Source organism: Lagopus leucura, unplaced genomic scaffold (genome assembly GCF_019238085.1).
Source record: "Lagopus leucura isolate 7727_CA_CO unplaced genomic scaffold, USGS_WTPT01 Super-Scaffold_73, whole genome shotgun sequence".
Classification (NCBI taxonomy): domain Eukaryota; kingdom Metazoa; phylum Chordata; class Aves; order Galliformes; family Phasianidae; genus Lagopus; species Lagopus leucura.
The window spans coordinates 92,624,510-92,652,198 of record NW_024962252.1 but is presented as its reverse complement, the minus strand read 5'-3'; the positions used below and the strand labels follow the sequence as shown (position 1 = coordinate 92,652,198).

At 36.9% G+C, this 27,689-nt stretch overlaps 1 protein-coding gene across 8 annotated transcripts in view; it reads right to left on the bottom strand.

Moving 5' to 3' along the window:
- The window catches only part of NRXN1 (neurexin 1), a 629,457-nt gene that overhangs the window by 88,317 nt on the left and 513,451 nt on the right, over positions 1-27,689 (bottom strand). For all 8 annotated transcript variants that reach the window (XM_042884865.1, XM_042884874.1, XM_042884894.1 and 5 more), the window contains 3 exons: positions 23,234-23,405; positions 2,338-2,427; positions 566-885 (listed from right to left, as the gene is read on the bottom strand). In XM_042884865.1, coding sequence (XP_042740799.1) covers positions 566-885; positions 2,338-2,427; positions 23,234-23,405 — 582 coding nt within the window. The remainder of the gene's footprint in view (positions 1-565; positions 886-2,337; positions 2,428-23,233; positions 23,406-27,689) is intronic.

Genomic DNA, 27,689 nt, shown 5'->3' with positions numbered 1-27,689 from the left:
CCTGAGTCTCCCACAGTTCAGAGTTGTCTTAATTCCCTTTGCAGTCATTGCCTCTTCTGAGGAATACTGCTCAGAAAGATGCCAAATCATGGGAAATGATAATTCCCACTTTCCAGGTTTTTTTTTTTTTTTTTTTTTTTTTTTTTTTTCTCTGTCTTCTCACCTCCTTCCTGTTCAATTCCCATTTTCTATCCCTTGGAAAAAACACATGACTTGATTCATTATTTCTAATTCCAGACATCCAATTCCACGCTGAAAATAGTCAATGCTAGCCATCAAAGGAAGAAATCAATTTTTTTTAAAAATGCACCACTGAAGATGGACAGCAAAGCAATTACAAGAAAAATGTGAACTGAGAAATCTGCCTAATTTAGACAAACAGCAAAGTTCTTCTTTTCCTTCTAAATGCTGATGAACATCACACTCATGAGCCATGTGCAGAACTTTTATCAGTAACTCAGACATTTCTTCAATGGGAACAACTGACTCCGTAGAATGAATGCAATATAGGAAGCCGTACAAAAAGATGTGAAAACTTTTGCAAAAGATAAAGAAGCTGACTAACCTGGCCAATAGGTTCCTTTGTCGGGGCCTTCCCTCTCCTAGCGGTGCTCGTGGCCAAAGTGGTGGTGGTTTCCATGACTGATGTTGACATCTCAGACTGCATCGCTGTGGCTGTGGACTCGGTTGTCATGGAGGAAGGCACTTCACCAACAAGTCTCACATTTCCTTCTATCACGATGTTGGCATCATTTTCTGCTGCCATATTCAGAACTTTCAAGCCATTGTAGTAAAGACCAGAGAGCTGGCCTTGGAAAGGATGGCCCCGTTCCTTGCCTCCAATTTTTATGGTTGCTTGGCTATTGAAGATTGTGAGTTGACGCCCTGTGAAGATAATATTATATACATGCAAAAATGTTGACTGTGAAAACAACACTCTACAAGAATGATAACAGATTTTCGTGGAGTGAATAATGACAGCAATAAACTATAAGAAAAAGACTTGACTCATAATTCATTGCTTTTTAATGAGGTGTCCATGAAATGCATAAATTTTGAGAGCATTTGCATGTTCTAAAATTGCCATATTTTGTCGGGTTTTTTTCCCTTTTCTTTTTTCTCTTTTTTTTTTTTTTTTTTTTTGCTAAAAGGCCAATCAAATATATTCGTAAATGTTTTCAGTACTACAAGTGACACCCCTCTCCCTTTTACCTGAAAGCAATGCTAAGCTTTTTCATGCGTGTCAAGGTTGCCAAGATTGCAATTCCTTAAGATTACTTTTTCTTCAAGGACTGCCAACATTCCAAAGATTTTTCCGTGTAATTCAGCATTGAGTCTACAGCTTTAAAATGAGTTTATGTATGTATAGACATATGCAAATATGTGTATACACACAGAGTTTATATGTATGCAAACGTCACTAGGTTAAGAGAATTTTTAAAGGATGTTATGCAGTAATCTGTCATATCTCTATATAAGTGAATGAAATATTTATATTTTTTAATTAAAGATTTCCTTTTTGTATTTAAATGCTTATTTTCCTTCAACAAACACACTGGAAAGAAACACATGGTTCACACTGAGTATCTTAGAAGCAGATTCAAAAATAGATGTGTGATTGGCTTTCAGCAAGGCTATCAATTAAAATAAAAGATTTTAGATGTAAAAGCGGCTTCAGAAATGATACACATACCGATGGAGAAATCATGGCACATTTTTATTCAACAGAGAAATCCTCAGCAACAGTACCACTCTTAGTAAATAGAAGTCACTTTAGCAAATTGGTTTCTGCTCACAAAAAGCATGCACACAACTTTAAGTTCTGTTTTAATTAGTGTTTGTTCCAAAATCCCCTTAGAAGGTTGCAAACGTTAAAGGGACTTCATTTTGATTGGCAATTCATCTTGCCCACTATTTAAGATACCTACATTTTAAGCAAATTTTTTTTCAGGACCGTAATGAAGATATCGTAACTACGTATATTTTTAGTTAATAATTTAGATGCTGGAGCATGTCATATAATCTATGAACGATTTATAATTTTTTGTTAATGTTTGCTATGCGTACCTTCATAGATTGAGTTAGTGGATTATATTTAACAGTCCCTTTAACCTTAAGTTAACAGGGTAAGGTTATTAAACAGCTGGTACTTCTAGAAATGTATAGAAATTATTATACAAGGTATGCAAATATTACTCTATATTTTACTTTTTAAAATTTGTTTTAAATTTAGTTTTACTGAAATTTATTTTTTATGTTTATTAGTGTTACAATGAAGCACTACTTGGTTATGTTCAAATTATTTTTTTATTTGAAGTTTTAATCAATGTTTTTTACCTTTGTCGAGTAGCCATTCATCAACTACTCGACCAAGTCGATATGGAATTCGCTGTCTAGCAATCGCCAGGCGCTCGTTATCATTGTTTCCTTTAAAGTTTAAAGAGACATTTCATTGGTTAAAATCTGTAAGGTCAAAGGTTAAAAGTTAATACTTAAAGCTTGAGCTATACAGTTGCCACATGATTTTTTGAAATTTGGAATTTTAAAAAGCGCTACCTGGAACATTTCATGGTTCAGACTTTTCATTCATTCATTTATTTTATTTTAGCAAACAAAATTATTCCTATGTTAATTGAAAATTAGAAATCTGCATTTGAGCTAGGTTATTAAACTTATGTTAGAGACAGACCCAAAAAACAAATTTAAACATCATAGAATGGCTTTACAAAAAAATGATCATTGACCTCAGGGTTTTGTCTTTTTTGATGTTTCTTATTAACTAGTTAAACATGTTCAGGTGAAACAGGTTTAAGTTCTCCAAAGACATCCAACCTCTCACTCCAGGTTAGTCATTTAAAGAAGAATAACACAAGTCTTAATCACCATTTAAGGCACACTTACTTCTGCTGTCTACAAATAGACCTGCCGTAACCTTATGCCCTAGTCAGAAAAAAATACATTCTTATTTGCTTCACTTAAACAAATTCCAGAAATCCAAATAAACGGTACAGAACAGACCATGGTATTCACCATTTTTACATTCTCATAGGACAGGCTGACAACGTCTAGAAGGAACACCAAGGCTTTGACAAAAGTGACTTGCTGAAAGGTAACCTTGTTCTGAAACGTGGAAACACTTTAGAATTTAGCAAGAGGCCATCTTTAGTGGAGTGACGTAAATTAAGAGCAATCCAGAACTCAGCAATGCAAAACACAAGCTTGTCATATTTGCAAACTCTCTTTTCCCAGTCTTGATTTAAGCATTAAGATTTAAGCAATCTTTGATTGCTTGAAATAAAATCACTGCATAAAAGAACAGCAATATAGTAAGGAAGATATCATACAACAAAGAATAATTAGGAAACTACTTCAAAATGCTTATTTTTAACTATAAGATTTTTGGGTTTTAATGATACAGGTATGATCATTCAGAAAACCATCCATTACCATCTTGTATTTTAAATTTCTCTTAGGAAAATGGTAAACCTAATAATTTCCTTCGATATACAGGTTTTGTGCAGCAGTAGTATTTTAGACCAACAGTACCTTTTTCCTCCATTGTATTGGTTCATAATAGGAAAACCCTGATATATAAAAAAAGCTAGATGAGTAAATGGCCATTATTCCTAACTTAGTACCCAATTCAAAGTCAATCTTGCTAGCTTTAATGTACAAACTGTCTTGAACCAGCAAGGAACCACATCCTGTATGTGCACTAGAATGGGAAGTATAAGATGTAGTAGCCCATGAAGTGCTCACAAATACATTTACACGAGCTAGAAAGATCTTATTGCTAGTTAACAGAACAAAGTATTACCCAAATTCAGGAAATCCATCTTCTCATTTGTCAGACAATTATACCTGCTATCAGCAACACAGTGTTGCAAAGAAGAACTGGCACCACAGATCTCAGAAACAGCAAGAGCAACAGCTTTTGTACCAAGTAACATTGTGGTTTTGTGCAGAAATTTATTTTGCAGAGACGTGAGTTGCTTACCATGTTTCCCTCATTTGACTTAATGTATATTATTCACTATCCCAGAAGCTGATCTTTTGAGAGGATATCCTTCTCTAACCATCTTCCAATATACTACATGAATTCTATATGCATTAGAGTATATGCCCAGTTGAATACATAAAAATATGTACATACTTATCTTTCCATATGCACATTTTGCTCTATTCTCAACATTCAAAAACATTATCCACAAAACAATATTTTACTGAAATTTTCCATTTTCTGACATTTTGGGAAAATGAAAATTTAAAAATAGAATGGTACAGGAAAAGACTTGTGATGTGAGATTACAGAACATGATCAGTTAATTCAAAGAATAAGATAGATAACATGTCACTGCCAAAAAGTTTCCTTAACTTAGAACAAATCCTGAGGATTTGCTGGTGCTGGGTATGCTTTTTTTGTTTTTTGTTATCTGTGTTTAAACAAAAGGAGGGAGGAATCTACTATTTTATTTTATGAGGAAAGGCTAAATAATTGTTTAGAAAAGGTTTGGCGTTTAAAGAATCTATTAAAGCAATGCAAATATGGCTCAAAGATGCAGATCATTATTAACTCAGTGAATTCACAGATCATCCAATGTTAATAACTGGGTGCCTTTCATGAACAAATGCTCCCTAGACTGCAGAAGAACCACACTGTCATGTCAAAATGAAACAATGCTTACAACTGCCCATGCTAGGAAGGCCTAAATACTACACTGTTACAAACAGTGAGTGTAAATCTGTTACTCTTAGTGAAGGACAGCCTGTAGTCACCACTACAGATCCTTACCACTAAGGCATTTCTCTGCTGTAATTCCATTACTGCCACTGGATTTATCCTAGACCAAGTTTATTGCTCCTTCCTCTTCCAGTACTTGGCAGTGGAAACTCCTCTGTGAATTAGCAGTGTAAATTTAGTATTGCCCAGCTTATACATTTCTTTAAATTATTTCATTAGAAAGTCCATGTGGTACATAGGCTTTTGAGAATATTGAGCCCTAGCGTTACGTGATTCTATCTATAAATTATGTTTTATGCTGTGGCAGTCTTGCACCACTGGGAGCAAAATACAAATGAAAAGTAAGGAAATAACCATTTGATTTGTAAAGGTCACACAAAAAAATAATTGCTGATTACATTAGCCTATTTCTTATCAGAAGAAAAGCATGTAGTCAAATGCATCACAATTTGACATTATTACATTAGCTTAAATTCTTCAAGTAGATAATATAAATGGAAAGGCTAGAAGGAAATGGTGTGGAACTTATCTTGCTATAGTTTCAAGGAGAACACAGGTTTAATGACGAGGATACTAGTTGATTCACAGGTAACTTGACAAGTACATTCAAAAAATGATACACAGCACTGAAAATAATGGAAAGAACATTAAAAGCAACAAAAATCTTAGTGCAAGAAAACCCATGTGCTTTCAGTAACTGCTTCTTCCTAAACAGCTGTTTTGGATCATACACTTAGCTACAGTGAATCTGGATAGTCTCACTGAATTCTATGGTAATCTTATTGCTTGTAGAGAAAACGTAAACATATTACATATTGTTTTCCTCGGGAGTACTCCATGCATGTTTTCATGCTTCCTTTATTTTCCTTTTAACAATAGGGTGAACCACAAGGAACTTATTCACTAAAAATACTTCCAAGAAGTTTAATAAATATTTTAATACTCTGACTAAAACTGTGTCTTTGACACTTTATTTCTGTTACTCTTCTGAAAGACAAAGTGCTTTGTTAGGCACGCTTTTCAACCATAGTTCATAAGAAACAACTGAGCTGCCCAGACTATAATTGTAAGCAGGTATGTAACTACCCAGCAGGACACTTTGTGATTAGATTGCCAAAATTTATTTGATCAAAAAACCTGGGTAAAAATGATTCACTCAGATGTGCACCATGTTTAACCCAACTGAACTCTAGATGGAATCATTCTTCTACCAAGTAGATATTATTTTGTCACAACAAAGTATTAATTCTGTATGAGCAGAAAGACTTCAAGGGAATAACAGTAATTTCAAAGAATCAAGGTAAGCAGAGAGGAGCAGAAAAGGTCAAATCTTTGAGCTGAAGCTAAATCTTGTGCAAGATTGAGAAGAAGCAGTCCCAAAAAAACTTAATCATACCTTTATATCTATAGGTCATCATGGACAAACCAACTACATGAACTTCGCTAATATGTATTTTATCCCTCCTGATTTATTATATTGTCAGTGCTGGAGTGTAATTCTATTTTGTTCTCTGAAATAAAGGTGTCAGTTATTGATGTGAAATAGCAGCATCCTTGAAAAAGAGTAAGAAGGTTGAAAATTGAGAGTCTGTGAAGAACAACATAAAATCTAGAGAATATTTTCTTTGAATCAAGCCCTTTAAGAGAATAAAAATTCACCTTGTTAGTTTCTGTGATCTGCTAGGGAAATAAATAACAAAGTGAAGAAACTGATGTCTATCTCCATTTACAAACAACCCCCTCTCCCTGGTTTTGCTCATCATGATCTTGACACTGCTACTTCTGAATTATGTCTCCCCTGACATCTGCATGAGGAAGGCAGAAGCCCATACCATTTCTCCAGATGCTGTTAAAGATGAAATTTGACTTAAGTGTCAACTGCACAGCATGGGAAGAAGCCACTGTGACTCTGTGGTACACGGGCAAACTGTCCACACTTGGCCAGGCTAGGTAACAAAAGCACACTCTCGTTAAAGATAGATGGTGAAGTTCTCTTAAATCATATATTACTATTATTATGCATACACTTGTGTACAAAAAAAAAAAAGTTAATACAGGAATAAACTGTAAACACAAAGACTAAAATCTGTACAACATGATTCTGCATGTGCTACTTCCCAGCAAAAGAGGAAATGATATTTTAAGTGCTATCAATTGTCTGCATAAACATCTGCATGACACACATGACAGCGTCGTGCTGTTGTTCACACCGGTCCCATGCATTGGCTGTATGCGAATGCTTTCAGTTTCACATACAGTGAAAGACATAAGTTGATGTTAACAATGCAACAAATTCTGACTGTAGTAAGTTTTGAATATCCAGCATACAGACATTCGGTAAAACTATGCTGAGTTTCATACCATCCTTAACCTTCATCTAAGGAACTCAATGGCTGCATTGCTCTGTTTGACCAAAGGCCCTTTAGAGAGATCACTCAAACTAACAATGATTACTCACACAGACTCTGCAGGTCCAGAGTACATTCCCAGAGTTTCCATGTAGGATAGATATCCTTGGGCTAACCTTCCTTCACCTGCTATTACAGGCCTATAGCAAGCTTCACTCCTATAACAAACTCAGTTTCTAAGTACTCTGTAGCACATCCCAGACTGCCTGTTGCCTTTGCAAATAGCCATGCTATCACACACAAGCATCTCATCAGCAGCAGCCATCAGTAAGCTTGCCTTTATGCCTGCAAACAAAGTATCACCTTTTCTATTCCAGTATATTCAGGCATAAAACTGAGTTGCATGTGGCAGAGGACAAGGGGTCCAGGTCAATCCCAGAAAATCACTGGGCTTGTGTGATGCACTGACACTGTAATATTTTTGCTGAGCATTTACAAACTTATTAAGTAGGATAATAAATAATAAACTCATTAGTAAGTATTTGACCTAGCAATAAGAAAGTTCTGGATGGATCAGATAAAGCTGTATATATTTTGTCTGCTGTTGAAGTACATTGGCACAACACACAACAACATGGAGGAGGAATTGAGCAATATGGAGAAGTATGCAGCGGTCAGCCTTAAAGACTTGTTTGAGGAGCTACAGATCCAAAAGGCTGATGTGGGCTTTCTCCACTGTTCAAAGAAAAGGTAGACACAGTTCTAGAATGCTTATTTTTTCCCACTGGGTATCTTGAACAAAACTTACAGTCAGCTTGGTTAGATGACTGAAGTACAAAAAAGCTCTAAAGTTAGAGAAAGAATTTGTAGCAAATAAGAAAGGCTTCAACTCTACAATGCTTCACACTATTACAGAAGAGCTAACCTATAAAAAAAAATCAAACTACTATGTGGTATGACTTCTATAAACCTGAACATGTCAAATCCATCAAGTTCCTGTTAAATGACCATAGTATAATATGGTCTTTTTTTCTCTAGAGGAACTTCAAAATTCCTTATAATACACAGTAAGTATCCCTAAAGAATATTCTGCTTGCAGAATGACAGCAGTCTTTACAGCACGGTGAAATCAGACATTGGTAGCTTATAACACAACCAACTACAAAGCAATAGCCTAGGTTTTCTGAAAGGAGAATCCACTTACTGTATTTATTGAGTGATGTACACATAATTTGATTCCCATTCCACTGATACTACGAACAGTACTGAAACTTCTTATGGTCACCTGCAAGTTCCTCGCTTCATGCTTGTGCATTAAGCAAACTAATTTTAAACCATGTTTTTGCAACTTTATTCAAGATAAAACTGAGAATGACCATTAACCACTCAGAAAGATGCAAACCCCTCTTCTGAAATCAACTGCCTTCCACCCTTTGTGTTTGTTGTTTTTTTTTTTTTTAAACATTATGTTTCACTAGATTAATTAATAATTAATAATTAAACTAAGAGTGCACTCTTCCTGACTTTCACTTCCTCACCATAATGCAATATCTGTCTTGGTTAGTGCAAAGGCTTACTGTAAGATTGGTGTATCATATCAAAAGCAAGCAAGAGAAGATGAAAAGCAACAAGAAGGAGATAAGAAAACACATGACTTGTCTGATAAATTAAAGGTATTTTCTTATCAGGTATTATAAAAAGATCCTTTGTACTGCCCATGCAGCATTTGTAGGGGTTAATATTGCATGGCTGCTGCTAAAACAGGCAGGAAAATTGATAGAAATCATTAAAGAGAAAGATTAAGGTATAAAAAATGAATTGTTATAAGTATAGTACCATGCTTCACATCACTCCAAAGAGTGACATTTTGTAGTTCTCCAAGGTAAAAAGGGACTCTGAACTGTTTCCAAATCACAACGTCACAGCATTTAAGGTTACTTTTTTGATAGATATTTAACCATAAGTTGACCGTAAGCAGTTTCTTAATCAACAGTTTTTCAACGGCTGGAAATTGGAGAGTATTTCAGCCCTACCATATCTAAAATTAGCTAGGTCAGAGACAGCAACTACTTCTGCCCAGGTCGCAATCTGGATGATCTTCATTTCATGCTAGCTAGCAAATAGCCACTATATAGAATGTCTCTTGACAGAAATAATACTCACATAATATAAATGAACAATGGCAAATGGAAAACACCGTGCTCAGCTCTTATTTTAAATTTCTATTGGTCTGTAATCCCACGAGTATCTAGTATGCAGGTAGAAGCCATCAATAAGAAAGGTCTTATTAACTACGCACATGCCTCCTCATTAAGTTTAAGCCACACTGCAAGTACTGAGGACAGAATAGGTCACACTATTCAAAGGGCACTGCTCATATGATCGAATTTTTTGTAGTTAGTGAAAGACTTTGGGAAATTCTATATGATTTCCATATATTATTTCTTGACCATTTGCAACACTAAAAATTATTTGAAGCAACTAAAAGAAACCAACAAACCAGCAACATCTTCTGAGGATAAAATCTGTTCTTGGTTATGCAATTCATGAGAGAAAATAAGAGTTTGGACTTTAGCTGTGTTCATCAAATCCACTGCAATTGAACTGCTCCAGTAAGCTGGAGTCAATGCAAGGCACACTGAAAATAATTTTGCATTCACCACATGACCAGAAGCACACACACACAAAAGCCAAAGCAATCAGCATCAACCCTCACAAACAGCAGAAAAACTGCAACTGCAACATTTAAAAGTGTTGTTTTTGTGCTCTTTCATGAAACACAATAATGCTAGAATTCATCACCGCCACTGTGTCTCAACATCCTGGACCATACAGGTGCTTTGTCACATTCATTACGTCTACTGAAGCTGATTCAACTCATTTGCCAATGGACACGCATGATTATATGCAAGCCCATAACAAGAAAAACAAGGTCACTATTTGGACAAGCCTTTGACAACAGAAGAAACCAAGTACACCAAACATAAATAGAAAATGGCATTTAAGAGAGGAGAATCTGTTCTGTGTCAGCAGTGCAGCAAAAAAGTAGCCCTTGGCCAAAGCAAGCTCTGCAATTTCAGTTCCATCTAAATATGGCATTTCAACTTGTGTATTTATGCCTTGCAGACATTTTACTATAAAGGAATAATCTATTCCAAATTGAAAGGTTTAAACTTGTACACACAATTTTTTTGGATTTTTTTTTAAAATGCTTTTGGCAGAGCACAGAAACAGAAACTGTAAATAATAGAAACAGATGACTATCCCACTACTACATAAAGTGACTGAAAGAGGAGGGAGGTAGGTGAGACACATACTGATGTCACCGATCATTCCTGCTGAAAAACTTTATTTCAGTGCACCCTATTATTCAAAGGCCCTTAAAGACATGCTGAACATCAACCACAAAAGCAAGTTCTCAAGTGGATTGCTGTGTCATGGTCTAAAAAGGTCTTTGAGGTTACAGAGCTTGGATGTTATGAGGTCACAGCTCCTTTCAAGGCAGCCTTTGGGATCAAGATGGGAAAGCCACCTGTTCCAACCACATACCATCCACAATACCTACCACATCTAACACATGGATCTGATCTGCACTAGTTGACATATCCAAATCCTTTAAGCTCTTGTCCAAAACACACCTCCATGGGATTCTGTTTTAAAGCTAACAAGGACACGTTATAGATGGACAATCCAAAGTTGATAGCTTACTTCTGTGGATATCTGAATTTATCACTCTGATTTTCAGAGTTAATGTATATGGATTCGCAAGGAAATGCATAATCAATAGTCAAAAGTCACTTAATTTTTCACTTTCTCTTACAAGAATACATTTGCTGACATAGTATGCAAAAGGTAGACTCTTCTGCTTTGAAGCACTTATGAAATGTTAAATAGAGGAAAGAACAAATTTTGAAAGAAAATAGCTCTGCTAGCACAATTTACACTTCCACTTTTTCTCAGGAAACCACTTGACCTTTTAAAAATCTAGTGAACTCCACAATGTTGAAAGAATTAGATAAGAATATTATCATATTTCCAGCAGAAATTGTACTCAGAAATGTGTTCTTTTTTCTGGCATGACTCGCTTAATTCATAAGGAATAATTACATCTCCATTAAGAAAACAATGCTAGCATACCACTTAAGTATTCTTATGTTTATAATAAGTTTCTAATATAGACAGAAGCATGATCTGATCTATGTATCACAGGATATTAAGATTTACCCACTTCATTCTCTGTTCAGCCAAAAATCTATTACTTGGTTATTTCATAACCTGAAATGGTTTCAAACAGCTCTTCCAGGAAATATCTTATACTGACACAATGATACACAGTAAAAGAAAATCATTCAGCAATGAGTTTGAAATCACACTGCCTATTTCTTGTTTCAATTTCTTAGTCCTGCTTATGACTTCCAGGAACAGCTGAAGAGCATTGTAAGCACCCAGTGTTTTCACCTTCTGAAAGTACTTACGAAAATTTCTTACTTTTTTATTCAACACTATAAAGCAACAAAGAAATAACCTCTTGTAGGCTCTTTTTAAATAAACACACGCTATTTTTTTTCCATAGCACCACAGGCACCAGATACAGGTACAAACTTTGTACCTGTTCCAGAGCTTATTTTCTAATTGTTGTGTAGGGTGACTAAATCCTCAGATGTTCTTACATTTCAGTCTTCTTTGCCCTCAGAGCAATTTCCAAAATCTCTTTTGCCACAGAAACACCTGATATTTCATGCTGAGCAGCTGGGAGATGAAACCACTAGACTTCTCAGAATCATACAATTCCAGGACATTGCACCTTGCTACATTGTCATAACTTCTATTCTTTGCTCTTAGATCCATGTCTTACCGTTTAGCACTGCTACAGTCTGGCTTCCCAAGCAACTGAGCTAAAATAAAATACAGCTGCCCTGCCCCCTACTTACATTTGGCTTTTTGTTTCACAGAATCACAGAATGACCCGGGTTGTTTGCTTGTTTTGGGTCTTCCTAACAGCCACGCATTTTCAGTGACAAATATTATGCAGACTTCCAGGATGCTTATAAAAGTGTCAAATATTTTCAAGCCCTGTAAAATCCCACTGGATGTATTTCCAGTTGACGAATGCTCCTCACTGGTAACTATTTAGGGCATGCAATATTAAGTTTATTGACAAAAAAATTACCTATGTTTACTGCTAATCAATTTTATAGATACCAATTTACCTATCAGCTCTTTTTCTATTTGCTCAGTTAGTACTTGTGACAAGATGTTATCTTCAGCGCCATCTAGGAATTTCCCAGCCTTCCTCATCACACCAGAGTGATTTTCCCAGTTTATGCCTGAGTAGTTGAACTCTTCCCTCTCTATCAGTTTTGCCAGGTTATGTACCAAAAAACATCTCCCTTGTTGAGACAGGTGTGTCCCATCAAGCCCCAGCAGAACTCCTTTCTTGAAGACTCTACCATGATTCTAAAACCCCAAAATCATGGCAGAGGTCTTGGAGTCAGGCTCACCTATTTCTTTTCTTGCCTCTCCTCGTCACTGAGACAATCAAGGAAAATACTCTTCGTCCTATATTATATTCACATATCAGTTTTGTAAAACCATAGTTTCATTGCCTCTAATTCAATTAACTGTTGCTTATACGGGGTTGAAATCTGGATGTGTTTCCTATGTATCGTGCTTCTGATACAACAATAGGCATGTGATTTCTTGCTTCAGATGTCTTTGAGATGGTTAAGAACCTTGACTGTTGTGCAGTTTATAATGGATCCTGGTTGTATAGATCATACAGGCAAGTCATTTTTTTCTGCTAGGCAGGATAAGCTGCAAAAGAAAAGACTCTCTGCTCAAGGGGTCGGAACTTTTCCATGCATGATATAATACAATTGTAGATTACAACCACTGAAGTGGTTGGAACTCAGTTGCCACTAATCACAAAACTGTTTAAGAAAGTGTTATTCTGAAAGTGTAGACACCATAGTTTTTAGGTTGTTTGTTGTTTGTTTTTTTTTTTTAACTTGATCGAGCTTGAGACTTCAGAAAGCAAACCACACAGCAAGATGAAGGGACAGATGTATATAGCTACTAAAATGTTAAAATTCTGTTCTGAGTTCACATGCTACAAAACAGAGTAAGAGAGTGTAAAGCAGGTATATGCTCATTCAGGACAGCAATGATTTGTTTATTCATAAATAGCTAGTTAAAGCAGTTCAGTCTTTTGCAAACCTATCTAGGACAGAGCAAGTTGCTGTTTGCCCTGCTGCAGTATGAATCACAGTGACTGTTTCTGAAATAGTTTAATGGAAGTTCTTATCCTGAAGACATAAAGTACTATTTTGCTGTCATTCTTCACAATACCAGCAAAATATATCTGGGGACACATGCACAAATATGTCTCAAATAAAAAAAATATCTCATTTTCTGAGAGCATCTAAAACACAATGGCATTGCAGAAACAATTAATTTTGTTTTCTGTATGATAGATTGTCCAGTTCAAATGCTCAACATTGCATTGATTTGTTCTGTTCTGAGAAAGGTTCCCATTTCAGGCTCACTTCAGTGTTGCTCCAGGAGCTAATGGAAACAAACTGCACCACAAGAGACACACACAGTAGAAGTACATCCTGCTGTTCTCTTGTGTGCTCTATCAGCCAATGACAGCATCAGCATCTGTATTAGAGGAAATGCATGTGTGTGCCCATCAAGTAAGTAATCTAAAATGAGGGGCACTGTTGCAACCCTATCAATGCTTGTTCACGTTAGTATTTGTTACACACTAGTAATTTTACTGAATTTACTGGATATTAGTTTGGCTTAGTGAGTGATGCGTTAAATAAAATCCTGTGTAAACTCAAACAAGACAGCTATGAACTGTCAAAACGCAGGCTGAAAGGAAATTGGAATAGTTTGGATTTGACAACATGGTCCTTCCCTGGGAAAGAAAAGAAGACTGACAAATATATGTTAATACACTCATTCTATAAAAATAATACATTGTAAAAAAGCTGCCAAGTAGTTAAAATTGCTCGTTAAGTAATTTGATATATATATATTTTTCTTTTTAACCAACTCCACATTAATACCTCATGTTCAATTTATGCTGCTGCACTGGCTAAGTAGCGATACTGTAGGTTACATGGAAAATGTGCCTGTTGGGTTCGAATGAAATAAAAGTGTGGAAATGATTCCCTACGTATTGGCCATGTTTCATCTTTTGTGACCTGACTTTTAATGGGATTGCTAATAATGGCACTCCTGAAGAAGTGAATGTGACCTGCTGTGATATATTTGCCATGTCTCATTGTCAGGCCTCTTTTCACTTCCACTTTCTACTTCCTTTAACTTGAATTCCCACATCCTGTGGTCTTAATTCTGGCACCATCCTTCGCAACAAGAAATAAAAATAAAAGCTATCAGTTTCATCTAATATTTCAGAACACCTCTTTCTGACTCACTGCTCATTTGAAATTTTCTTTTCCTTTCTAATCTGGATGCATTTGTGCCATCGTGCTGTATTTAACTGAAAGGTGTTATGCCTTCTGTGATCAAGCAATGACAACTGAACCACACATTTTATCAAGATTTGAATTTAATTACAGGATCTATCAGCTCTAAGAAGGGATGAGCCTTTGTATTTCACCAGGATATCCAAGATGAAAAATAAAGAAAAAGGAAAGATCTGTCTGCTGACTTAGAGAAGCATTACCTATTATTATATATCATTATCTGACAGAAAATCCTGATAAGCTGTCAAATTAAGAAGTTGACTTGGGAACCACTTTTTGAGAAGAGAGTTTAGTGTCTTGTTTGGGTGTTACCTAGGCTCTTTAACTACAAAAGACAGAAGGATATATCAATTTCATAATCTCTCGAAGGGCATCAGTGCTTTTTTAAGAAGAAAAGAAAAGAAAACAAGCAGACATCAAACTTTGATTTTGGGGGACTTTGACTGGGGCCTCCCAAGAGAATGGGAAAATAGACCACCATTTCTGTTAAAATCAACCTTTCACATGAAGAATAGAATCACACTGAAAGTGGGTCCTATTCATGAGCTGGAAAATACATTTGATCATACCAAACAGTAGTCACAGCTTCACCCATCAGAAAAAGATGCAAGAAATCAGTTGTGTAATTACATATTAACAAAGGTAAGGGAGCATGCTGGCCTAGTTACATCCATCACTTAAATGCTGGTTTCTGTCTCAGTAAGTCTGATTAATTTTTAATCTATTTTGATTCCTGCTAAATGAGTTTCTCACACCTTACTATACTCTGGAGGACTTGCTGAAGTGAGTTTCACATTTTTCTTTGCCTTATTTTCAAATTGTTTTACTTACTGCTAAAACACCTTTTCCAATTACATTACTGCCAAACGTAAGCGTACGAATACAAGTAGAGAATGATTTCCTATAAATACTCATTGAAGAATCTGCTCAGTAGAAAAAAATAAGAAATAATGCTATTTTAGCTTCACTTTGAATATGTAATGAAAGCAATAGAGAAAAGTTAATTGTAGGTGACATTTTTTGATTGAGTGATCATGAGTTGATTCAAATTAATACAAGGACAACTAAAAATAAGCCTACAAATCAGATTCTTGATTTCAAAAGAATGAAATTTGATAAAATGAAAGAAACTACATTATGTAATCAGTCTGAGGGATTGATGGACTCAGCCAGGAAGGACATTTGAAAATTCTTGAAGATAAAAGCATAAAAAATATATTTGGACTTGTACTTGCAAGGTTAAGATATACAGAGTGAGACCCACTAGCCTGAATAGCTATGCCATCACAGACTATATTACAGAAAGAAAGAAAAAGAGCAAATTTGATCAGCAAGAAAACAATACATTTCAGAATTAGAAACATACATAAAAATACATGTAGAACTGCCAAAACTCTATCTAAAAAAATCTTTCAAAGTAAACAAAATAAATTTTAAACCAGAGGATATTGGGCCACATAAAATGGAAAGAATTCAGGCCACTTTGTAGTAAAGCTGATGACAATCCAAGAGAGAAGACTGACTAATGGGAATGTATCTCTTCCCAATCCAGATCTTCAAAACTCTGAAGGAAGCAATATATTTGTAATGAATCTGTGGGATCAGAAGGCAAGACAGATTATCTCTGTCCCTAAACTTTTTAAATTTAAGTTTTTAAATACAGATACCCAACAGGACATGCTACTAATTGTACTACTGAATAAAAAATGCAGGATTATATGACAAGAGAAAAAGAATGATCCAGTCAAACTATTTTGCCTGACCTTAGCAAATGCTTCATGGGATCCAGCAGTGTCAATGCAGGAGCCTCTGAGTGAGAATTAAAGAAACAGATAGCAAAGCAGGTATTGTCATGGATGTCTACTGTCAACCACCCACATAATACATGGCATGGATGAGCTATTTTGCAAGCAGCTAGAAGAAAGAAGATCTAGATCACCTGTCCTTGTCCTAATGAGAGATATCAACTTCTCATATATAAAGTGGGAACATTATACTGTCATGACAAGCAGGTCCTAGAGGATCTGGAAGATAAGTTCTTGTCACAAGTACAGACTGAGCCAACTAGAAGAATCCTCCTCAGTTTATTGTGTGAGACTTGGGAAGACCTTGTGGGAGATACCATGTTAGGTGGCTGTCTTGGCCACAATGATCATGTAACAGTTGATCTCAACATTTCTGCTGTAAGAAGAAAAAAGGTCAGCAGAATTGCCACCCTTGATTTTAAGAGTGCCAACTAAGCTTCTTGGGAACTAAGTTAGCTGGCAGATACACTGACTAGTTTCCACAATACAGAGACCAAGAGAAGCATTTAACGTCTCATTCACCTAGCACTCTCATTTAGCCCACAGACCTGGAGGCAACACATGTGCTCTCATGTTTTTAAGTGATAAAACAAAATAAACAGCAACAACAACAACAAAAAAACAATGGCAACAACAAACAGAAATATTATGTATCATACAAAAGTCCCAAGAGCTTCAGCTGCCAATTGCCATACGGCAGAGGTACTTGGCACTAACCATGCTGTCAGCCTGTGGTTTGATCTTCTGCCAAAGTACACGGACTGTTGCATAGATTCCTCTTTGGTGTATGCACTCAGTCATAATTTATACTCCCCGATCACAGAGATACATCTGTTCCAGTAGTAGTGTTTTGGTCAATCACTGTGTGAATTGCATGAGAGATGTCTGTGCTGTCAGATCTAGGTCTGTCAGACACAGCTCTAACAACATGTGCTGTACCATGGGGCACATGAGGACAGCTGTAACTTAGTTATGATTTTCAAAGGCTGTCCAGGGCTCTGATATGACTGGGAAAGTTTTGTTATAGGTATTTGCCTACAGCAGGCTACATCTTCCAGACTGCTGAGTATTTCCAGCAGTGTTTGAAACCATAGGCCAGTAGGCCAACATATAACAGATCACCTTCTATCCAAACAACTCTGCATCTATGATGGAAATCCTGTAATGTAGAAGAGTAGGTTCCCTCTGGTACACTGCTTGGTTGTGCCTTTGCTTTTTTTTTTTTTTTTTTTTTAAAAAGTCTCAGCATTGGACAAATTCCCTGTGACAGCATGAAGCGTAAGGTTATTCATGGAAAAGCAATTCTGAAAATCCTTCACAATAAATGGTGATTATTGTGGCTTTAGAATGAATGTCACGTAGTTTGTTCCAATACATTTTCCCAGACCGGTGAAGTGTACATCTTCTAATAGTAAAAGAAAATTAGAAAAATTAGGCAAATTGTTTTTCTTGTTACATGGTTATGAGTACTGCTATGAGAATTATTTTTATTCCGCACCATCTGATTTGATTTGAAACAGATTTTCTTTCAGGTACAGAAGAAAAGGCTGCTTCAAACTAAATGAAATGCTTTAATCTCAGGTCACTATAACTACTTATGAACACTGGGCAATCTTGACATAAAAATTCAGAATATTTTATTTAGAAAACACAGAAATTAACATTTTTCCATTACTAAACCCAATTTCCTGTAATTTTGCTTTCCCTTTGTCCTTAATTATTAGCTCTGCTTGACCCAAATTAACAAGTTCTTTGGTTTCCTCCCAGAAAAGCATTCTTCGTAAATCTGCATTTCATTCTGTAATAATTACCAAACTGAATTTACAAGGGCAGCCAGTTCACAGTAGCAGCTGGAGTTGCTGCAACGGTACAGTATTATAGTCACAACAGCAGACAGGTAGTCAGGACAGCCAGATACAACAAAGTTTTGAAGCACAGAAGATAAGCTATCAGGAGCAGAGAGGATTTGCACGGAAACTGTTTTAGTCTATTGATCAGGAGCTTTGAATACACAGTCAGCAGTTTTCTTATTCCTACTTAATATGATTGGAAATTATGATGCATCCCAGTTAATGGGAAATCATTATCTGAAAAACCAGCCAAGGTGAAATAATGGAGTTATTCAGAAGGTGGAGAATGGCGAACATTAGGTCAAGAGAGATAATATCAAGTTTAGTTAAGAAAGATGGAATATACAAATCCAGTAGAGATCTAGGCATTTTAGTTGCCTAGCAAAAAAACTACAATTTCTAATCATAAGGCTACCTGTCAGCAACTGACAGAATGAGAAAGGGAGAAAGCAGGATGAACATTTAATAAAAGGCAGAATCATAGAATGGCCTGGGTTGAAAATGACCACAGTGATCATCTAGTTTCAATCCCCCCCACTATGTGCAGGGTCACCAAAATTTAAGTGCACATCTTCACAGCTTTAGCCCTGCACTCAGAGAAGTGGCAAGAGTAGAGCTCTGCAGTCAAAAAAACTTTGATGGGAATCCAGAAGAATGTAAGTACATGCTGAAATCTAAGCCCTTCGTTCTGAAAATCATCCAGCCATGTGGTAACACTGGAGATCTTCATCTATTCAGAGAATAACAGAACTGTCTGATTTGGAAAGAAACTTTAAAAGCCATCTAGTCCAACTCTTCTGCAATGAAGGACAACTACAGCTATATCTGGTTGCTCGGAACTCGGTTCAATCTGACCTTGACCGTCTCCGGGAATAGGTCATCCAGAACCTCTCTAGGCAACCTTTGCCAGTGCTCACCACCACTATTGGAAAAAAATTTCCTCCTTATATGCAATTTAAATCTCCCTTCTTTTAGTTTGAAACCATTTCCCTCTCCTATCACAACAGACCCTTGTCTGAAGAACACTGTCTCCTTTCTTATAGCCCTCCTTGAAATACTGAAAGGTAGCTCTCCCATCTCCCCAAAGACTTCTCCAGTTGTGACTGCCATGACTTTTCAGATACCACTGGAAGTGACTTGGTGAGTATGTCAGCCAATTCCCTCAGAACTCTGGGATGCATCTCATCAGGACTCATAAAATTATCTATGCTCCGGGTCCTCTGGTGGTTGCAAAACTGATCTTCACTTACGGTGGAAGGGACATTTCTCTCCTAGTCCCCACCTTCCAAATAATCTGCTTAAGGACTATGTGAAAACTAGTTGCTCAGTGAATACTGAGGCAAAATATTGCTGTACCTCTGCTTTCTCCTTGTCATTTTTCATCAGTGTGCCTGTATTGCCCAATAGAGGAGTTCACCTTCTGGGACTAAAAAGGTGAACTTTTCTGGCTAATGTATCTGTAGAAGCCTTTCTTGTTCTTCTTTGCACCCTCTGCCAAGTCTAGTTCAAGTTGGGCTGTGGCAGTCCTGACACCATCACCACACAGTCCAACAGCATCCCCATACTCCTCCCAGGATACCTATTCCTACTTGCACTGCTTCTGACACAACACCAACTGTTACTTGGATATGAGACCATCCCTGTGCCATCATCTGCAGAAGTTAGGTGGGGCTGGATGAAAGCTACCTGGGCAACAAAACTGGAAAAACCTGAAGCTGTGACTAGAAATTCCTCTCAGGACATCTTCACCCTGCATTTTTAGATGCTGATCAATAATAAGCAATGTATTCAGACAATCCAACCAGAAGTATAATAATTCCAAGTAAAGAAAGGAGAATTGATCAGCTGCAATGCTTTAGGCAACCAATTGATTTTTTGTTTGTTTTAAAAAAGGAAATCCAGTGTATTTAAGAATAGCAAACATAGTAATTAAGCTGCTAATTTTGTTTCTATTCCTGGGGAAAAACAAAACAAAACAAAAAAAATCCATGAAAACAACAACAGAAGTTGGAGAGAGAAGCCTGTGCTCACATACAGTAGTAGAGACATTAAAAGTTATACAGAAAGAAGAAATTCTGTAAATAGGCAGAAAGCAGAAAAAGAATATACTTTCTAGCACTGAACTGAAAGCTAATGAGCCCTCACTCATGCACATGCCAACAAATTTGGTCCATACTGTACATTTTCAAAATGTCTTCCATCAAAAACAGTAGCAATGAGAAATGTAGCTAGTTAATCACTACTGCCAAGCAGTACTGTTAGTCCCTAGAACAGCAACAGCAGTGTGATGTGTAAATTGGGCATATCAGCACTTGCCGAACTGTGTTGTTTTACTTCATTAAGACATCACTTTTAGAAATATTATCTTTAGAACTGAAATGACGGTGATAGTCTTTAATATGGTGCCAATCAACATTGCTCAAATGCAGTTTATTCTCCTGGACAGGCCTGTCTTTTCTATGAAATAACAGTCTGCGAAGGAACTAGCATTTAAAAAGGGTTTGAGTGAAGACTGCCCCAGGATGACAGAGCATCATGGCAAGATAAAATATGGTTAGATGCTTTCATGATGGAAGGGGGGAGAAGGGATGGAAAAGGGAGGAGAAAGACTTCACAAGCAATGCCTAAGAATACAAGAGTTGTAAAACATTACTAGGGAAATGAACGTTAAAGAAACTAAGAAAACTGAAAAGCAACAGCAGTCCTGGAAGATCCCTCAATAGAGCAACCCAATAGATTCTGTATCCCATCTGCTGAAGCAACTGAAAATGCCTTTAAGTGTTGGTTGTACACAGATTGCTCAAAGAAACTATTATTATTTATTTTTCCACAGAAATAATCCAACCTCCCTGCAATCTATTAACCCCATCCCATGGAAATCATTCTATTTCCCATCCCAAGGAAATCACCCTATTTTCTGTATTGATCTAAGTTGAGAAAAAACAAATCCTGTGGGTCAATATCCTCAGAACTCAACTGCATTTCTTCCTTGTTTTCAGTCATTTTGTATTTTTATGAAGAAACAGAACAGAAACAGTAAATATTTTCATATCTATCATGTATGTAATATATATCAGTTCTGCTAAATACAGTTCGAGCACAAACTAAGACAGACTTATCTCTGGTTTCTACCATCTTATTTCAAGTACCATTTACTAAACACTGTAAAAGTCAGAAAACAAAAGGGATAGTAAGAGAGAAACAGGAATATCTGAAAGAACACGGGACATATTTCACATTCAGTGTTCCCTCTTCCCCCTCTCAGAGATATGTCTATCTTGAGGCCATGAATCATTATGGTCACTCAGAACTGTCACTCATTTCATACAGGACATTTAGATAGATAGATAGGTATATTTTTATATATATATATACAAAACAATTCCTGCTATTTATTATTTCACTTGCAATATATATTTTCATTTTTAAGATTCTTAATTATTTCCAAGAAATTATTTGAAAGGTGATATTTCAATTTTGGAATATATTTGTATTTGACTTCATTTTTACAATGCAGTTTTACTGCTGGACTGCTACCAAAACACCAATAAAAAAACAAATTCTAAATATTAATGACTGCTATGGGGGAATGGCTTACTCGACATGCTATTCCACCCCCAAAATGAAGAAAACTTTCATTTAGAATCAGAACTATCATTTAGGTAATAGAAAACAGGCAAACTATAATACCTTTCTCTTATATCTCTGAATTCACTGCTTTTTGTTTGGTAATATAAACACACACACCATTAAGAGGTAACACGCAGACTTGCATGTAAACCTTAATGGCACAGTGATGCTATTCAATAAGAAATGGACTGCATATCTGAAAAAGACTGTTGCCTTTAAAAGTGAATAAAATTAGTAATACAGTAATGTGCAGGATATGGCATTTGCATAAAATCAAATATGGGCTCTACCAAGGAAATCCTGTATTCATACAAGTGGTTCTGCTGAAGTAACCAGCATTAATCACAGAAAAAAGAGGGCTGCTCTGAAAGTAATGCTTCCTGCTTTATTAGGCTGGCCCACAGCTTCAGGGGTGGATGTTGGTAGAATGGCAGCAGAGGTTGAACCTTCCCACCAATATTCCATTACAGTTGTTGCTGTAGGAAAGATGGCAGCAGAGGGGCAGTCTGACACAATGGTGTCTGTCTGACATGGAAGTGCATGTGAAGAACCCACTGACAGTGTCTGTGAGTACAGTAAGGCAGTGGGTGGTGGATTTCAGCGGTGGTGACAGTGCCAGCATAACCTCCACAGCTGCAGGTTTGTACGAGGGCAGCATGTAGGGTCTTGTCCTTTGCTAGCAGAAAGCACAGCAAATGATGGTGACTACAGTAAAGAACAGTGTTTCATAGCTGAGAATTTCCTCTATCAAATAGTGTTACTGTTCTCTTTGTATCTCTTGAAGTTTCCATGGAAATAAACAGGAGGCATTACTTTTGGAGCAACCTTTATAATATTACACGGCTTACATTTTATGTGAAGACTGGTTGGTTGTACAAATAATAACTGATGCACGTTTTCATTTATGGTTGGTTTTTTTTTTCACACTTCCACTATATTCACAATTTCAGAGAGCTTTAATAACCTCTTGTAATTAAAAGAACGTGGACAACTTTTCTTCAGAAATGTTTTACCCAATCATTTGGAGATCGATTTGAGAGTCACTTTACTGTGCAGCTTTTGTCAAAGCCTTTCCCCCCCCCTAAAACAATAATCCAATATAAGCAAATGAAAACAAGAAGCAAACTCACTATTTCATGCCCTGATAACTGTATCTTTCATTTCCAGCAATAACCTGAATTTCTGCCTTTAACTTCATTAGGAAATGCCATCATCACGATCTGCATATTGCTCCAGACTCTTTAACTACTTAATTAGCTACTAAAACACTGAGAAAGAGCTTACGCTGCATTAAAAGAGGAGCAAACCGATCAGAACTCCACAGATCCCCCTTTTACTCACAGAAGTTCGTGCAAACCCTTACCTGCTGGGTAGCGTTCGATAACTGGCCAGTTGTCCACCTGTAAAGTGGCATTGCCACCGCTCCTCGTGAAACGTACTACGTGGTATTTTCCATCATTAATGATGGCGTTGATTTCTTCGATAGCGATGTCATCTGTGCCAACATTAAATTTTACTCCAATTTTTCCCTGGTGCTGCATATTAAAAAAAAAAAAAAAAGAAAGAAAAAGAGGGGTGGGGAGGAGAGAAGAACTAATTAGGGGTTGTTTTAGCAAGAGAGACAGTGTGTCATATAGGAAAAGATTTCTAATATCTTCCCTCCTCAGATTTAACTTCTGAAGGCCTGCATGTGGCAGTGACAAGCCTCTTGACAGCTCAGTAAGTCCAGCTCTCTTTGATGGATAATTGATATTCCAAATTAGTTATTTCACCAAAGTGAGTTCTTCCCTTTTTCAAGGAAAAAGAAACCAGGTTGAGGAGGGGGAAGGAGGATGAAAGCTCAAGTTTTCCTCCTTTGCACCCCCAATGCATCGTTCATTTCCATGAGAACTAAACACTTTTCTTTACCTTTTAGTCTTTCAAAATAGAAAACTTTGCAACATTGCTTGGAAAAGGTGTAAAAGTTTGCAATTTAGGAAGGGGGAAGTGACTTTTTTTTTTCATCACACTTTATAACTCCGAATCACAAAGACAAGACTAGGCCAAGTGACTCACAGGGAGTTTCCTAATCTGAGCCAGAGAGGAGTGAGAAGTGTCTGTGAAACACACAGCATCTTGTTCTCAGAGCAAGAGTGATTCTCCTGCTGTGATGAAGCCTGTGAGCTCCTGTGCTTGAGTGTGCCTCCAGCTAAAGAGACTTCACACATGCATTTGTACTCAGGACTAAGGCAGTTGATTTTGCAGATGATTGTGATATAGGCACGTTCTCATTTTTATTGTCCTTTCATTATTAAGATGATCACTTTAATAGGATATTTAGAGTTTAATAAAGCCTTTTAAAGTCTATTGAAAGTTTAACTTAATGGATTCATGATTTTTTTCCCCCTAAAGAATCAATTGTATTCCCAAACTAGGACATTATTAAATTACGGGAATAAAAAAACAATTGCGCAGCATGGACCTTGTGCTCTGTAAGTGGCAATTCTGTGTGAAACCACATGTTGGTACTGGTACTTCCCTCTTATAAGTGAAAAAAAAAACTTCTCAAAGTCTTTACCTCATCATGTGCAGCACAATGCATCATTTCACTCAGTACCTCTTGGTCATTCACTTAAACCCTTCCAGAACCACTTCACTCTTTGTGTCACCCCTTCTTACTGCCCTGCCGTCACACCTGGCAGTGGCGTATCCTGCAGCTCCTCATCTCTGGAAGTCTCCCAAGTGGTTAACTCAGGAATTATTCCACTTTGTATTATTTCCTTTTTTACATACCTGACTGCACTTTCCAACACCATATAACCATGGCTATACTTTATTTCCACTGCTTCAACTACAGCTTAGATTTCAACACTTTTCTCCCACTGATGCAGTAGCTTATTTGCTTCACCTGTTTCTTTCATATGCTCATATACAGAAGTATATAACAAGAAATACAACATTGTCCTGGCCCTAAAGCAGTCTCTTCTTTTACTAATTTATGAAATGCAGAAAAATTGCACGCTAATGATAATAGGCACATGCACCTTTTCGTAACACTTTCAAGAAATCAAAGGCATTGAGGATTAAAAAAAACCTGACTAATTTCCCAGTGATTCATAATTACACTATTCATAATCTACACTTTGCATACCTGCTTTCCCATTTGCTATACATACGTGCACCATATACACACATATATTCTTTTAGATTTAAAAAAAAAAAAAAAAAAAAAAAAAAAAAAGAATAAAAACCACCTTTCAGAGAACAGGACAGGTGCTGTTTCCATTTCTTTGCCTTTGCAAGTCTCAGTAACTCAGTGCAGTAAGAGAAGTGCTATTTCCTTTAGCAGTTGTTTATTCCTAATAATCTCAGTCTTCCCATCAGAAATGGTTTCAGATAAATACTGAGAGGTTTCTTTTACAGCATCCTGATGATGGGCACTATACCTCTGCCTATACATTACTAAGGATCCCAACACTGACTTATGTTTCTGTTGAAGAGTGCTGTCCTTGGCAGTGACCTAAATGAGCAACCCCATGTTTGCCCACTATCAGTGATGATAAATTCATAGCTCCCGAGGTGAAAATAGACCTGCACAATGGACCTGCAGAAGGCTGCCATGCTGCTGACAGCTCTGAGTCCATGTTTCATTTCTCTCACCCAGGTGAGAGAGATCATAGCAATTAATTATCTATGGTGAACTGGAAAAGCCAAAATAAAATGGTGGAGACAAACAGGGGATGGGAAAGTTTCCAGTATTCTTTTTGAGAGGCCAGAGGAGAGGACACGCTTTCAGGAAAAGTATCAAACATTTCAAGAAACAGCGTAAGTATTGTTCTCTGCCTCTGGAACTTAAATGAATTTCAATGCAGGCAGCACTATGAATATTGCTGCAAGCACCATCCTGTCACTACTCCCCAGACCACAGCACAGGGCCCTCTGATTCACCTACAGAGAAACCTCACAGCACCCAGCCTCAGCCAGCAGATCTTGAGAGAAGCAAAACTTTCAGTTTGTCTGTGCTTGAAGCTCTTATGATTCTGAAGCTGGGGTCGATTTTCTCTCTAGAGAACTGTACAGATGAGCACTCTTGGTGTTGCCTCAAGTACCCCTACATGCTGTTGCAGTGTGCAGCGTAGGCTTTACCTACAGTGTAAAAGCTTCTGACCAGCCACTTGTAGGAGTCCAAACTCACAGTGTGAAGAGAAATAGGACAATGGCATCAAGGCAGCTGGATAAAAGCGCAGAGTTAGTTAGAACAACAGGAATTAGACATGCAGCTGCAACACTACACATCTAGTGTGCGCTGAAATGCTTGGAGTTGTGACTGCTCAGACAGCAAAGGAGTATGTGTGCATCTGTATACACCAGCCATTTCAAAGCATTTGGTCTTCAAAAGCACTGGCAACTCCAGCAGAATATTTTGAGGCATGTTTTATGAAGTGTGTGCTCTAAATACTTCTTCCCTGGCTATAACAGACTTCTGACAGTGCTGGGAATGCTGATGAACCTAAGAACCAAGTGAGAAAGGTGAAATGCAAAGCAAGCCAGCAAATGGCAGTGCAATTGGTTTCCTGCTGGACCCTGCTCCTGTGCTACTGATCTGCCAACCCTTAAAGCAATAAAAACCTGCAGCAATATAAAACACACATATATCTCTCTCCAAAATAATGATATTTCCTATGGAATCAGCAGGGTTTTACTGCTCTCTGCAGTAATATTTCTGGGATCAGTCAAACAAGTGTGTGCAAATTTGGCACAACAGTAGTTTTAGAAAAGACCACAGACAACCTAAGCTCATTATACTTACAACCTTTAGCCACTTCCAAAGAAAAGTAATAATACTGTGACTCCCCCAGGTGAACAAATAGAGCAAAAAAAGAACATTCAAGCCTGCCAGCTTGCATCTTATAAAGTCAGTGCCCTGAGGCACAACTTTCTGGTGAACGCAATAATAAAATCTTAGAACTAACTGATGTCTTACATTGATTTCATTGAGAAATAAATTTATCGAATTTTATCTGAGACCATTAGAGAAAACTAAGGCCATTTCCACACAAATGTAATCAGAGGCTAATATTCTATATTACAGAATTGTAAGAAAAATCATTAAAATAATCACAGTCTGAATACTACAGGGACATGTGTCTGCAAAAGCAGTACTATCTGCTCAGGAAGAGGTGAAGATTTCATGATCGACAGTAGATACATATGAACTGCAAGATTAATTGAGTAACTACATATGTTCCAGCCATCCATCAGTGTTTCTTATTATGTCTTCTAGAGGAAATGTTTCCCTGGGAAAGAGACAGAAAACATAAAGCATCTGGAAAGATGCTTTTGAATGAATCCATCTTTGCTATTCCAGCAAGATAAGTTAATTTTCTGCAAATAGGTTCTAAAATTCACAGTCTGGTATCATATTATTAACCTAATTCAATTTATGAAGTTTTAATATATTTTTGTTGCTGCATTTCTCCATGAGAAGTGAGAAAATAATCTTTTTTTTTTTCTTTTCTTTTCTTTTTTTTCCTCTTTAACCAGAAGTAATCATCTATTTTAGTCTACTGCAGGCAGACATAATACAGGCACAGGCATTCTTGTGCCATCCCTCATCTTGAGCACTTACAGTACTTCTAGTCAGGTTTTGTGTCGCTTCATGAAATCAGAAAGGCAACTATTTCCTGGGATGGATTATAGCTTTCAGCATATCAGCTCTTGACATACTGTAGAAAATGTAGGAGGGGTTTGAAAATTCTATCAGACAGCTAGCAGGCAAAGTTATCAGTCACAGGTAGGCACTTCAAGCAAGGAGCAAAGGTTTTTGCTTATGTCTGGTA